At 42.9% G+C, this 13,333-nt stretch overlaps 1 protein-coding gene across 1 annotated transcript in view; it reads left to right on the top strand.

The window, feature by feature from the left end:
* Window positions 1-13,333, top strand: part of LOC311144404 (calcium/calmodulin-dependent protein kinase type II subunit beta-like) — a gene marked incomplete at both ends in the record, with an annotated part of 107,006 nt that overhangs the window by 70,614 nt on the left and 23,059 nt on the right. The window contains one exon of the mRNA XM_084180413.1: window positions 4,103-4,168. Within this exon, the coding sequence (XP_084036539.1) occupies window positions 4,103-4,168 (66 nt within the window). The remainder of the gene's footprint in view (window positions 1-4,102; window positions 4,169-13,333) is intronic.

Here is a 13,333-nt window from a genome sequence, read left to right as displayed (position 1 = left end):
TCTCCATCATACCTCCAGCCAGTCCCTCTCCCTGTACCTCTCCATCATACCTCCATCCCTCCCTCTCCCTGCACCTCTCCATCATACCTCCATCCCTCCCTCTCCCTGCACCTCTCCATCATACCTCCAGCCAGTCCCTCTCCCTGCACCTCTCCATCATACCTCCAGCCAGTCCCTCTCCCTGCACCTCTCCATCATACCTCCAGCCAGTCCCTCTCCCTGCACCTCTCATCATACCTCCAGCCAGTCCCTCTCCCTGCACCTCTCCATCATACCTCCAGCCAGTCCCTCTCCCTGTACCTCTCCATCATACCTCCAGCCAGTCCCTCTCCCTGCACCTCTCCATCATACCTCCAGCCAGTCCCTCTCCCTGCACCTCTCCATCATACCTCCAGCCAGTCCCTCTCCCTGTACCTCTCAATCATACCTCCATCCCTCTCTCTCCCTGTACCTCTCCATCATACCTCCATCCCTCCCTCTCCCTGCACCTCTCCATCATACCTCCAGCCAGTCCCTCTCCCTGCACCTCTCCATCATACCTCCATCCCTCCCTCTCCCTGCACCTCTCCATCATACCTCCATCCCTCCCTCTCCCTGTACCTCTCCATCATACCTCCAACCAGTCCCTCTCCCTGCACCGCTCCATCATACCTCCATCCCTCCCTCTCCCTGCACCTCTCCATCATACCTCCACCCCCCCTCTCCCTGTACCTCTCCATCATACCTCCAGCCAGTCCCTCTCCCTGCACCTCTCCATCATACCTCCATCCCTCCCTCTCCCTGCACCTCTCCATCATACCTCCATCCCTCCCTCTCCCTGCACCTCTTCATCATACCTCCAGCCAGTCCCTCTCCCTGCACCTCTCCATCATACCTCCATCCCTCCCTCTCCCTGCACCTCTCCATCATACCTCCAGCCAGTCCCTCTCCCTGCACCTCTCCATCATACCTCCAGCCAGTCCCTCTCACTGCACCTCTCCATCATACCTCCAGCCAGTCCCTCTCCCTGCACCTCTCCATCATACCTCCAGCCAGTCCCTCTCACTGCACCTCTCCATCATACCTCCATCCCTCCCTCTCCCTGCACCTCTCCATCATACCTCCATCCCTCCCTCTCCCTGCACTTCTTCATCATACCTCCAGCCAGTCCCTCTCCCTGCACCTCTCCATCATACCTCCATCCCTCCCTCTCCCTGTACCTCTCCATCATACCTCCAACCAGTCCCTCTCCCTGCACCGCTCCATCATACCTCCATCCCTCCCTCTCCCTGCACCTCTCCATCATACCTCCACCCCCCCTCTCCCTGTACCTCTCCATCATACCTCCATCCCTCCCTCTCCCTGCACCTCTCCATCATACCTCCATCCCTCCCTCTCCCTGTACCTCTCCATCATACCTCCAGCCAGTCCCTCTCCCTGCACCTCTCCATCATACCTCCATCCCTCCCTCTCCCTGCACCTCTCCATCATACCTCCAGCCAGTCCCTCTCCCTGCACCTCTCCATCATACCTCCATCCCTCCCTCTCCCTGTACCTCTCCATCATACCTCCAGCCAGTCCCTCTCCCTGCACCTCTCCATCATACCTCCATCCCTCCCTCTCCCTGTACCTCTCCATCATACCTCCAGCCAGTCCCTCTCCCTGTACCTCTCCATCATACCTCCATCCCTCCCTCTCCCTGCACCTCTCCATCATACCTCCAGCCAGTCCCTCTCCCTGCACCTCTCCATCATACCTCCATCCCTCCCTCTCCCTGTACCTCTCCATCATACCTCCAGCCAGTCCCTCTCCCTGCACCTCTCCATCATACCTCCAGCCAGTCCCTCTCCCTGTACCTCTCCATCATACCTCCAGCCAGTCCCTCTCCCTGCACCTCTCCATCATACCTCCATCCCTCCCTCTCCCTGCACCTATCCATCATACCTCCATCCCTCCCTCTCCCTGCACCTCTCCATCATACCTCCAGCCAGTCCCTCTCCCTGCACCTCTCCATCATACCTCCAGCCAGTCCCTCTCCCTGCACCTCTCCATCATACCTCCAGCCAGTCCCTCTCCCTGCACCTCTCCATCATACCTCCAGCCAGTCCCTCTCCCTGCACCTCTCCATCATACCTCCAGCCAGTCCCTCTCCCTGTACCTCTCCATCATACCTCCAGCCAGTCCCTCTCCCTGCACCTCTCCATCATACCTCCATCCCTCCCTCTCCCTGCACCTCTCCATCATACCTCCAGCCAGTCCCTCTCCCTGTACCTCTCCATCATACCTCCAGCCAGTCCCTCTCCCTGTACCTCTCCATCATACCTCCAGCCAGTCCCTCTCCCTGCACCTCTCCATCATACCTCCAGCCAGTCCCTCTCCCTGCACCGCTCCATCATACCTCCATCCCTCCCTCTCCCTGTACCTCTCCATCATACCTCCAGCCAGTCCCTCTCCCTGTACCTCTCCATCATACCTCCATCCCTCCCTCTCCCTGCACCTCTCCATCATACCTCCAGCCAGTCCCTCTCCCTGCACCTCTCCATCATACCTCCAGCCAGTCCCTCTCCCTGCACCTCTCCATCATACCTCCAGCCAGTCCCTCTCCCTGCACCTCTCCATCATACCTCCATCCCTCCCTCTCCCTGTACCTCTCCATCATACCTCCATCCCTCCCTCTCCCTGCACCTCTCCATCATACCTCCAGCCAGTCCCTCTCCCTGCACCTCTCCATCATACCTCCAGCCAGTCCCTCTCCCTGCACCTCTCCATCATACCTCCAGCCAGTCCCTCTCCCTGCACCTCTCCATCATACCTCCAGCCAGTCTCTCTCCACTCGTTCTCAACCACTTTTCCTCCAGTCTTCAGTTTGCTCAAGGCTTACTTGGAACAGCTTTTTATATTTCAACCCTTTTCTCTCGTCTAATGATCTTGGAGTTCAGTTCATCTGCCTAACCCCACCCCAGCCATGTACACCCCCAGTGTTTCCCTACTGAAGATGGCTTTTCCCCGGACTGCTCTTAGTGTTGGTGTTGATGTTGTGAGTGTCCTCTGGAGAAAGGACTGGTTCTCACACCACAGATATCCTAGTTGAGCTGAATACAGTCACCTCTATGGCATCTCATCTCAGTGTATCTCTATGCTCTAAGGACCTTTGCCTGACACTTTACACAGAGATGTCCCAGTGGAACTCTAACCATAGACATGAATATAGTCATCTAAATGGCATCTCATCTTAGTGGTCTCTATGATATCTCTATGCTCTGAGGATCTCTGCAGCTGGAAAGATGATTCAGACTGATATTGGCATTTCAAACAGGCTTTTACGAAAAAGCTTTAGAGAAGGAACTCTGTGTGTCTTTGTGTATGTTGTGGATGATCAAGCTACCACATAGGAAGATCTGATGGTTGGTGATTGAGGCTTTGGGTGATTGAGGCTTTGGGTGATTGAGCCTTTGGGTGATTAAGGCTTTGTCTGAGCTGTGGTTTGGTTGATTTGTGTGTGAGTGTGATTTTCTATAGATGTGGATTTATGTCTGTCTGTCTGTCAGCTCTGGCGCTATAGCAATTTTCACTCTGATAGCTTTGTGTGTGTGAACCCTCTCTTGCTCTCTCTCCTGCTCTCTCCATTCTCTCTCTTCTTCTCTCTCTCTCGCTCTCTCTCTCGCTGTGTCTCTCTCTCTCTGTGTGTCTCTCTCTGTCTCTCTCTCTCTCTCTCTCTCTGTCTCTCTCTCTCTCTCTCTCTCTCTCTCTCTCTCTCTCTCTCTCTCTCTCTCTCTCTGTCTCTCTCTCTCTGTCTCAAGGCCTCTTCTCCATGGTTAACACTGCTATAGTAACACACTGCTTAACCCTCACTGCTGCTCTGTTTCCTTTGAACCACTGTGATACTGTGTATTAACCCATCACTCTATTGTATTTGACCTCTCCCTCCATGCCAGCTAAAACCATCACTTATCTCATCATCTGGTCAAACAATGATCGAGGTAGAGAAAACACTCAATGAAGGTTTTAGAATAGTATTTAAACCCAGGTCTATTTGTGTTAACCCTTTCACCACCACGGCCCATCATCCATCTACAGTATGCCCTGTTGTTAACCCTGTGTTGTCTCCCCTCTCCCTGCACAGCCCCAGACACCACAGACAAACAGCATAGTCACCAGCCCCAAAGGAAACGTCCCTACTCCTGTTCTGGTATTTATCTTTAATCCCCTTCCTTCTCCCTCTGTCTGTCTGTCTGTCTGTCTGTCTGTCTGTCTGTCTGTCTGTCTGTCTGTCTGTCTGTCTGTCTGTCTGTCTGTCTGTCTGTCTGTCTGTCTGTCTGTCTGTCTGTCTGTCTGTCTGTCTGTCTGTCTGTCTGTCTGTCTGTCTGTCTGTCTGTCTGTCTGTCCGTCCGTCTGTCTGTCTCAGTTGTCTGGTGTCACTTTAGAGCAGCTGTGTAGATGGCTCTGTGCTGTCTCTGACACGTGTGTGTCAGATGCGTTTTGTGAGAGAAGAGCCTGAAATGTGTCAAAGAGCGCTTCACTGTCACCGACTGTCACCATGTGTGCTGTTTCCTTCACTGTCACCGACTGTCACCGTGTGTGCTGTTTCCTTCACTGTCACCGACTGTCACTGTGTGTGCTGTTTTCATCCCTGTCACTGACTGTCACTGTGTGTGCTGTTTTGTTCACTGTCACCGACTGTCACCATGTGTGCTGTTTCCTTCACTGTCACCGACTGTCACTGTGTGTGCTGTTTCCTTCACTGTCACCGACTGTCACCATGTGTGCTGTTCCCCTCAACTGTGTTCCAGTGTCTTTTATTATTTGGACAGTACCAGTCAAAAGTTTGGACACACCTACTCATTCAAGGGTTTTTCTTAATTTTTACTATTTTCTACATTGTAGAATAATAGTGAAGACATCAAAACTATGAAATAACACATATGGAATCATATAATAACCCAAAAAGTGTTAAACAAATCTAAATATATTTTAGATTTTAGAGTCTTCAAAGTAACCACCCCTTTGCCTTGATGACAGCTTTGCACAGTCTTGGCATTCTCTCAACCAGCTTCATGAGGTAGTCACCTGGAATGCATTTCAATTAACAGGTGTGCCTTGTTAAAAGTTAATTTGTGGAATTTCTTTCCTTCTTAATGCGTATGAGCCAATCAGTTGTGTTGTAACAAGGTAGGGTTGGTATAGTGAAGACAGCCCTATTTGGTTAAAGACCAAGGTCATATTATGGCAAGAACAGATCAAATAAGCAAAGAGAAACAACAGGCCATCATTACTTTAAGACATGAAGGTCAGTCAATCCAGAAAATTTCAAAAACATTGAACGTTTCTTCAAGTGCAATCGCAAAAACCATCATGCGCTATGATGAAACTGGCTCTCATGAGGACCGCCACAGGAATGGCTGCAGAGGATAAGTTCATTAGAGTTAACTGCACCTCAGATTGCAGCCCAAATAAATGCTTCACAGAGTTCAAGTAACAGACACATCTCAACATCAACTGTTCAGAGGAGACTGCGTGAATCAGGCCTTCATGGTCAAATTTCTGCAAAGAAACCACTACTAAAGGACACCAATAATAAGAAGAGATTTGCTTGGGCCAAGAAACACAAGCAAAGGACATTAGACCGGTGGAAATCTGTCCTTTGGTCTGATGAGTCCAAATTTGAGATTTTTGGTTCCAACCGCCGTGTCTTTGTGAGACGCAGAGTAAGTGAACGGATGATCTCTGCATGTGTGGTTCCCACCATGAAGCATGGAGGAGGAGGTTTGATGGTGTGGGGGTGATTTGCTGGTGACACTGTCTGTGATTTATTTAGAATTCAAGGCACACTTAACCAGCATGGCTACGACAGTATTCTGCAGCGATATGCCATCCCATCTGGTTTGCGCTTAGTGGGACTATCATTTGTTTTTCAACAGGACAATGACCCAAAACACACCTCCAGGCTGTGTAAGGGCTATTTGACCAAAAATGAGAGTGATGGAGTGCTGCATCAGATGACCTGGCCTCCACAACCACCTGACCTCAACCCAATTGAGATGGTTTGGGATGAGTTTGACCGCAGAGTGAAGGAAAAGCAGCCAACAAGTGCTCAGCATATGTGGGAACTCCTTCAAGACTGTTGGAAAAGCATTCCTCATGAAGCTGGTTGAGAGAATGCCAAGAGTGTGCAAAGCTGTCATCAAGGCAAAGGGTGGCTACTTTGAAGAATTGATTTGTTTAACACTTTTTTGGTTACTATATGATTCCATGTGTTATTTCATAGTTTTGATGTCTTCACTATCATTCTACAATGTAGAAAACAGTACAAATAAGGAAAAACACTTGAATGAGTAGGTGTGTCCAAACTTTTGACTGGTACTGTATATTGTGGTATTTCTCATCCAGAGACGACAGGACAGAAGCAGACATCAGAGTGTGTGAGTGGTTGTCTTTCTGTTGTCTGACACCCCTCTCTTCCTATAGCAGAGATCTGATCTACCATACTGAACAGTGGCGTGTGATTGGTTAGTAGAGAAGCTATGTCGGGTAACCTGGGGTGTGGGGGGGGGGGGATTAAATATCTGTAAAAACAGGAAGACAATTGACAGATATCATGATTAATGAATAGTTAGGGATGATAAGTAAGTTAAATAACAATATCTGGTCAAATCAACTGGAGGGAATTAAGTTAAATAATAATATCTGGTCACAGAAAATCAACTGGAGGGAATTAAGCGATTCAAAGTGCTCAGTGGTTGTAGACTAATTGGAGCATGGTAGGCCTACTCCTCAATGTGGGTTGGTTTTCAACATTGGCCACATAAACTGAACATATTCACTCTTAAATGACTTTAGATAAAAGCGTCTGATGAATGTCCATATATTACTCTACTACTGCCTCTCTCCTGTGATTAGGTGTTCATAGGGGCTCAGGGAACAATGTGGAGGATCTGCCTGACTGCTGGGTGAGAGAGCTGGGGAAACAGGGATCAAGCCAGTTAGAGAAGAGAGCTGGAGAAACAGGGATCAAGCCAGTTAGAGAAGAGAGCTGGAGAAACAGGGGAAAACTGACACCACCAGTCATGCACACCACCAGTCATACACACCATACACACCACCAGTCATACACACCACCAGTCATACACACCACCAGTTATACACACCACCAGTTATACACACCACCAGTCATACACACCACCAGTTATACACACCACCAGTCATACACACCACCAGTCATACACACCACCAGTCATACACACCACCAGTCATACACACCACCAGTTATACACACCACCAGTTATACACACCACCAGTTATACACACCACCAGTCATACACACCACCAGTCATACACACCACCAGTCATACACACCACCAGTCATACACACCACCAGTCATACACACCACCAGTCATACACACCACCAGTCATACACACCACCAGTCATACACACCACCAGTCATACACACCACCAGTTATACACACCACCAGTCATACACACCACCAGTCATACACACCACCAGTCATAGACACCACCTCGCAGTTGCCCTTAAATGCTGCACGTGTGAATGAGAGTGTGTGAGGCTATGGATTAGAGGAAGATGTATTATTTTCAGAGCCTTGCTAGGAAATGAGACTGGGAGGTTGGTAGTAGTCTCTAATCTGTTGCTATGCCTTCTACTACAGGCGCTAGCTCTATTTAATGACCTAACCTCCTCTATTATATGGCAGGTACTGTAGTGGATATAGAATACTGATACTCTGAATAACATCTCACAAATTCTCTTTTTTTAAAGCAGAATATTCCTCCACAATGTATATTTGAGACAACGGTTTAGAGGTACAGAGGTTTAGGTAATAGTTGATTTAGGTAATAGATGGTTTTAGGTAATAGTTGGGTTAGGTAATAGATGGTTTAGGTAATAGTTGGGTTAGGTAATTGATGGTTTAGGTAATAGTTGGGTTAGGTAATAGATGGGTTAGGTAATAGATGGTTTAGGTAATAGTTGGGTTAGGTAATAGATGGTTTAGGTAATAGTTGGTTTAGGTAATAGTTGGTTTAGGTAATAGATGAGTTAGGTAATAGTTGGGTTAGGTAATAGTTGGGTTAGGTAATAGATGGTTTAGGTAATAGTTGGGTTAGGTAATAGATGGTTTAGGTAATAGTTGGTTTAGGTAATAGTTGGTTTAGGTAATAGATGAGTTAGGTAATAGTTGGGTTAGGTAATAGTTGGGTTAGGTAATATTTGGTTTAAGTAATAGTTGGATTAGGTAATAGTTGGGTTAGGTAATAGTTGGGTTAGGTAATAGATGGTTTAGGTAATAGTTGGTTTAGGTAATAGTTGGGTTAGGTAATAGTTGGGTTAGGTAATAGATGGGTTAGGTAATATATGGTTTAGGTAATAGTTGGGTTAGGTAATAGATGGTTTAGGTAATAGTTGCGTTAGGTAATAGTTGGGTTAGGTAATAGATGGTTTAGGTAATAGTTGGGTTAGGTAATAGATGGTTTAGGTAATAGTTGGTTTAGGTAATAGATGAGTTAGGTAATAGTTGGGTTAGGTAATAGTTGGGTTAGGTAATAGTTGGGTTAGGTAATAGTTGGGTTAGGTAATATATGGTTTAGGTAATAGTTGGTTTAGGTAATAGTTGGGTTAGGTAATAGTTGGGTTAGGTAATAGATGGTTTAGGTAATCGTTGGTTTAGGTAATCGTTGGGTTAGGTAATAGTTGGGTTAGGTAATATTTGGTTTAGGTAATAGTTGGTTTAGGTAATAGTTGGTTTAGGTAATAGATGGGTTAGGTAATAGTTGGTTTAGGTAATAGATGGGTTAGGTAATAGATGGTTTAGGTAATAGTTGGTTTAGGTAATAGATGGGTTAGGTAATAGTTGGTTTAGGTAATAGATGGTTTAGGTAATAGTTGGGTTAGGTAATAGTTGGTTTAAGTAATAGTTGGGTTAGGTAATAGTTGGGTTAGGTAATAGTTGGGTTAGGTAATAGATGGTTTAGGTAATAGTTGGTTTAGGTAATAGTTGGGTTAGGTAATAGTTGGGTTAGGTAATAGATGGTTTAGGTAATAGTTGGTTTAGGTAATAGTTGGGTTAGGTAATAGATGGTTTAGGTAATAGTTGGGTTAGGTAATATATGGTTTAGGTAATAGTTGGGTTAGGTAATAGTTGGGTTAGGTAATAGATGGTTTAGGTAATAGTTGGTTTAGGTAATAGATGAGTTAGGTAATAGTTGGGTTAGGTAATAGTTGGTTTAAGTAATAGTTGGGTTAGGTAATAGTTGGGTTAGGTAATAGTTGGGTTAGGTAATAGATGGTTTAGGTAATAGTTGGGTTAGGTAATAGTTGGGTTAGGTAATAGTTGGGTTAGGTAATAGTTGGGTTAGGTAATATTTGGTTTAGGTAAAAGTTGGTTTAGGTAATAGATGGTTTAGGTAACAGTTGGGTTAGGTAATAGATGGTTTAGGTAATTGTTGGGTTAGGTAATAGTTGGGTTAGGTAATAGATGGTTTAGGTAATAGTTGGGTTAGGTAATAGATGAGTTAGGTAATAGTTGGGTTAGGTAATAGATGGTTTAGGTAATAGTTGGGTTAGGTAATAGATGGTTTAGGTAATAGTTGGGTTAGGTAATAGATGGTTTAGGTAATAGTTGGTTTAGGTAATAGATGAGTTAGGTAATAGTTGGGTTAGGTAATAGATGGTTTAGGTAATAGTTGGGTTAGGTAATAGATGGTTTAGGTAATAGTTGGGTTAGGTAATAGATGGTTTAGGTAATAGTTGGTTTAGGTAATAGTTGGTTTAGGTAATAGATGAGTTAGGTAATAATTGGGTTAGGTAATATATGGTTTAGGTAATAGTTGGTTTAGGTAATAGTTGGGTTAGGTAATAGTTGGGTTAGGTAATAGATGGGTTAGGTAATAGATGGTTTAGGTAATAGTTGGGTTAGGTAATAGATGGTATAGGTAGTAGTTGCGTTAGGTAATAGTTGGGTTAGGTAATAGATGGTTTAGGTAATAGTTGGTTTAGGTAATAGTTGGTTTAGGTAATAGATGAGTTAGGTAATAGTTGGGTTAGGTAATAGTTGGGTTAGGTAATAGTTGGGTTAGGTAATATTTGGGTTAGGTAATAGTTGGGTTAGGTAATAGATGGTTTAGGTAATAGTTGGTTTAGGTAATAGTTGGGTTAGGTAATAGTTGGGTTAGGTAATATTTGGTTTAGGTAATAGTTGGTTTAGGTAATAGTTGGTTTAGGTAATAGATGGGTTAGGTAATAGTTGGTTTAGGTAATAGATGGGTTTGGTAATAGATGGTTTAGGTAATAGTTGGTTTAGGTAATAGATGGGTTAGGTAATAGTTGGGTTAGGTAATAGATTGTTTAGGTAATAGTTGGATTAGGTAATAGATGGTTTAGGTAATAGTTGCGTTAGGTAATAGTTGGGTTAGGTAATAGATGGTTTAGGTAATAGTTGGGTTAGGTAATAGATGGTTTAGGTAATAGTTGGTTTAGGTAATAGTTGGTTTAGGTAATAGATTAGTTAGGTAATAGTTGGGTTAGGTAATAGTTGGGTTAGGTAATAGTTGGGTTAGGTAATAGTTGGGTTAGGTAATAGTTGGGTTAGGTAATAGATGGGTTAGGTAATATTTGGTTTAGGTAATAGTTGGTTTAGGTAATAGTTGGGTTAGGTAATAGTTGGGTTAGGTAATATTTGGTTTAGGTAATAGTTGGTTTAGGTAATAGTTGGTTTAGGTAATAGATGGGTTAGGTAATAGTTGGTTTAGGTAATAGATGGGTTAGGTAATAGATGGTTTAGGTAATAGTTGGTTTAGGTAATAGATGGGTTAGGTAATAGTTGGGTTAGGTAATAGATGCTTTAGGTAATAGTTGGTTTAGGTAATAGATGGTTTAGGTAATAGTTGGGTTAGGTAATAGTTGGTTTAAGTAATAGTTGGGTTAGGTAATAGTTGGGTTAGGTAATAGTTGGGTTAGGTAATAGATGGTTTAGGTAATAGTTGGTTTAGGTAATAGTTGGGTTAGGTAATAGTTGGGTTAGGTAATAGTTGGTTTAAGTAATAGTTGGGTTAGGTAATAGTTGGGTTAGGTAATAGATGGTTTAGGTAATAGTTGGGTTAGGTAATAGATGGTTTAGGTAATAGTTGGGTTAGGTAATAGTTGGTTTAAGTAATAGTTGGGTTAGGTAATAGTTGGGTTAGGTAATAGTTGGGTTAGGTAATAGTTGGGTTAGGTAATAGATGGTTTAGGTAATAGTTGGTTTAGGTAATAGTTGGGTTAGGTAATAGATGGTTTAGGTAATAGTTGGGTTAGGTAATAGATGGTTTAGGTAATAGTTGGGTTAGGTAATAGTTGGGTTAGGTAATAGATGGTTTAGTTAATAGTTGGTTTAGGTAATAGATGAGTTAGGTATTAGTTGGGTTAGGTAATAGTTGGTTTAAGTAATAGTTGGATTAGGTAATAGTTGGGTTAGGTAATAGTTGGGTTAGGTAATAGATGGTTTAGGTAATAGTTGGTTTAGGTAATAGTTGGGTTAGGTAATAGTTGGGTTAGGTAATATTTGGTTTAGGTAATAGTTGGTTAAGGTAATAGATGGGTTAGGTAATAGTTGGTTTAGGTAATAGATGGGTTTGGTAATAGATGGTTTAGGTAATAGTTGGTTTAGGTAATAGATGGGTTAGGTAATAGTTGGGTTAGGTAATAGATTGTTTAGGTAATAGTTGGATTAGGTAATAGATGGTTTAGGTAATAGTTGCGTTAGGTAATAGTTGGGTTAGGTAATAGATGGTTTAGGTAATAGTTGGGTTAGGTAATAGATGGTTTAGGTAATAGTTGGTTTAGGTAATAGTTGGTTTAGGTAATAGATTAGTTAGGTAATAGTTGGGTTAGGTAATAGTTGGGTTAGGTAATAGTTGGGTTAGGTAATAGTTGGGTTAGGTAATAGTTGGGTTAGATAATAGATGGGTTAGGTAATATTTGGTTTAGGTAATAGTTGGTTTAGGTAATAGTTGGGTTAGGTAATAGTTGGGTTAGGTAATATTTGGTTTAGGTAATAGTTGGTTTAGGTAATAGTTGGTTTAGGTAATAGATGGGTTAGGTAATAGTTGGTTTAGGTAATAGATGGGTTAGGTAATATATGGTTTAGGTAATAGTTGGTTTAGGTAATAGATGGGTTAGGTAATAGTTGGGTTAGGTAATAGATGCTTTAGGTAATAGTTGGTTTAGGTAATAGATGGTTTAGGTAATAGTTGGGTTAGGTAATAGTTGGTTTAAGTAATAGTTGGGTTAGGTAATAGTTGGGTTAGGTAATAGTTGGGTTAGGTAATAGATGGTTTAGGTAATAGTTGGTTTAGGTAATAGTTGGGTTAGGTAATAGTTGGGTTAGGTAATAGTTGGTTTAAGTAATAGTTGGGTTAGGTAATAGTTGGGTTAGGTAATAGATGGTTTAGGTAATAGTTGGGTTAGGTAATAGATGGTTTAGGTAATAGTTGGGTTAGGTAATAGTTGATTTAAGTAATAGTTGGGTTAGGTAATAGTTGGGTTAGGTAATAGTTGGGTTAGGTAATAGTTGGGTTAGGTAATAGATGGTTTAGGTAATAGTTGGTTTAGGTAATAGTTGGGTTAGGTAATAGATGGTTTAGGTAATAGTTGGGTTAGGTAATAGATGGTTTAGGTAATAGTTGGGTTAGGTAATAGTTGGGTTAGGTAATAGATGGTTTAGTTAATAGTTGGTTTAGGTAATAGATGAGTTAGGTATTAGTTGGGTTAGGTAATAGTTGGTTTAAGTAATAGTTGGCTTAGGTAATAGTTGGGTTAGGTAATAGTTGGGTTAGGTAATAGATGGTTTAGGTAATAGTTGGGTTAGGTAATAGTTGGGTTAGGTAATAGATGGTTTAGGTAATAGTTGATTTAGGTAATAGTTGGGTTAGGTAATAGTTGGGTTAGGTAATAGTTGGGTTAGGTAATATTTGGTTTAGGTAATAGTTGGTTTAGGTAATAGTTGGTTTAGGTAATAGATGGGTTAGGTAATAGTTGGTTTAGGTAATAGATGGGTTAGGTAATAGTTGGTTTAGGTAATAGTTGGTTTAGGTAATAGTTGGGTTAGGTAATAGATGGTTTAGGTAATAGTTGGTTTAGGTAATAGATGGTTTAGGTAATAGTTGGGTTAGTTAATAGATGGGTTAGGTAATAGTTGGGTTAGGTAATAGTTGGTTTAGGTAATAGATGGTTTAGGTAATAGATGGTTTAGGTAATAGTTGGTTTAGGTAATAGATGGGTTAGGTAATAGATGGTTTAGGTAATAAACTCAGCAAAAAAAGAAACGCCCCTTTTTCAGGACCCTGTCTTTCAAATATAATTC

The sequence above is a fragment of the Coregonus lavaretus genome (assembly GCF_964263955.1).
Source record: "Coregonus lavaretus genome assembly, chromosome: 17".
NCBI classification, from domain to species: domain Eukaryota; kingdom Metazoa; phylum Chordata; class Actinopteri; order Salmoniformes; family Salmonidae; genus Coregonus; species Coregonus lavaretus.
This window is presented reverse-complemented; position numbering and strand designations above follow the sequence as displayed.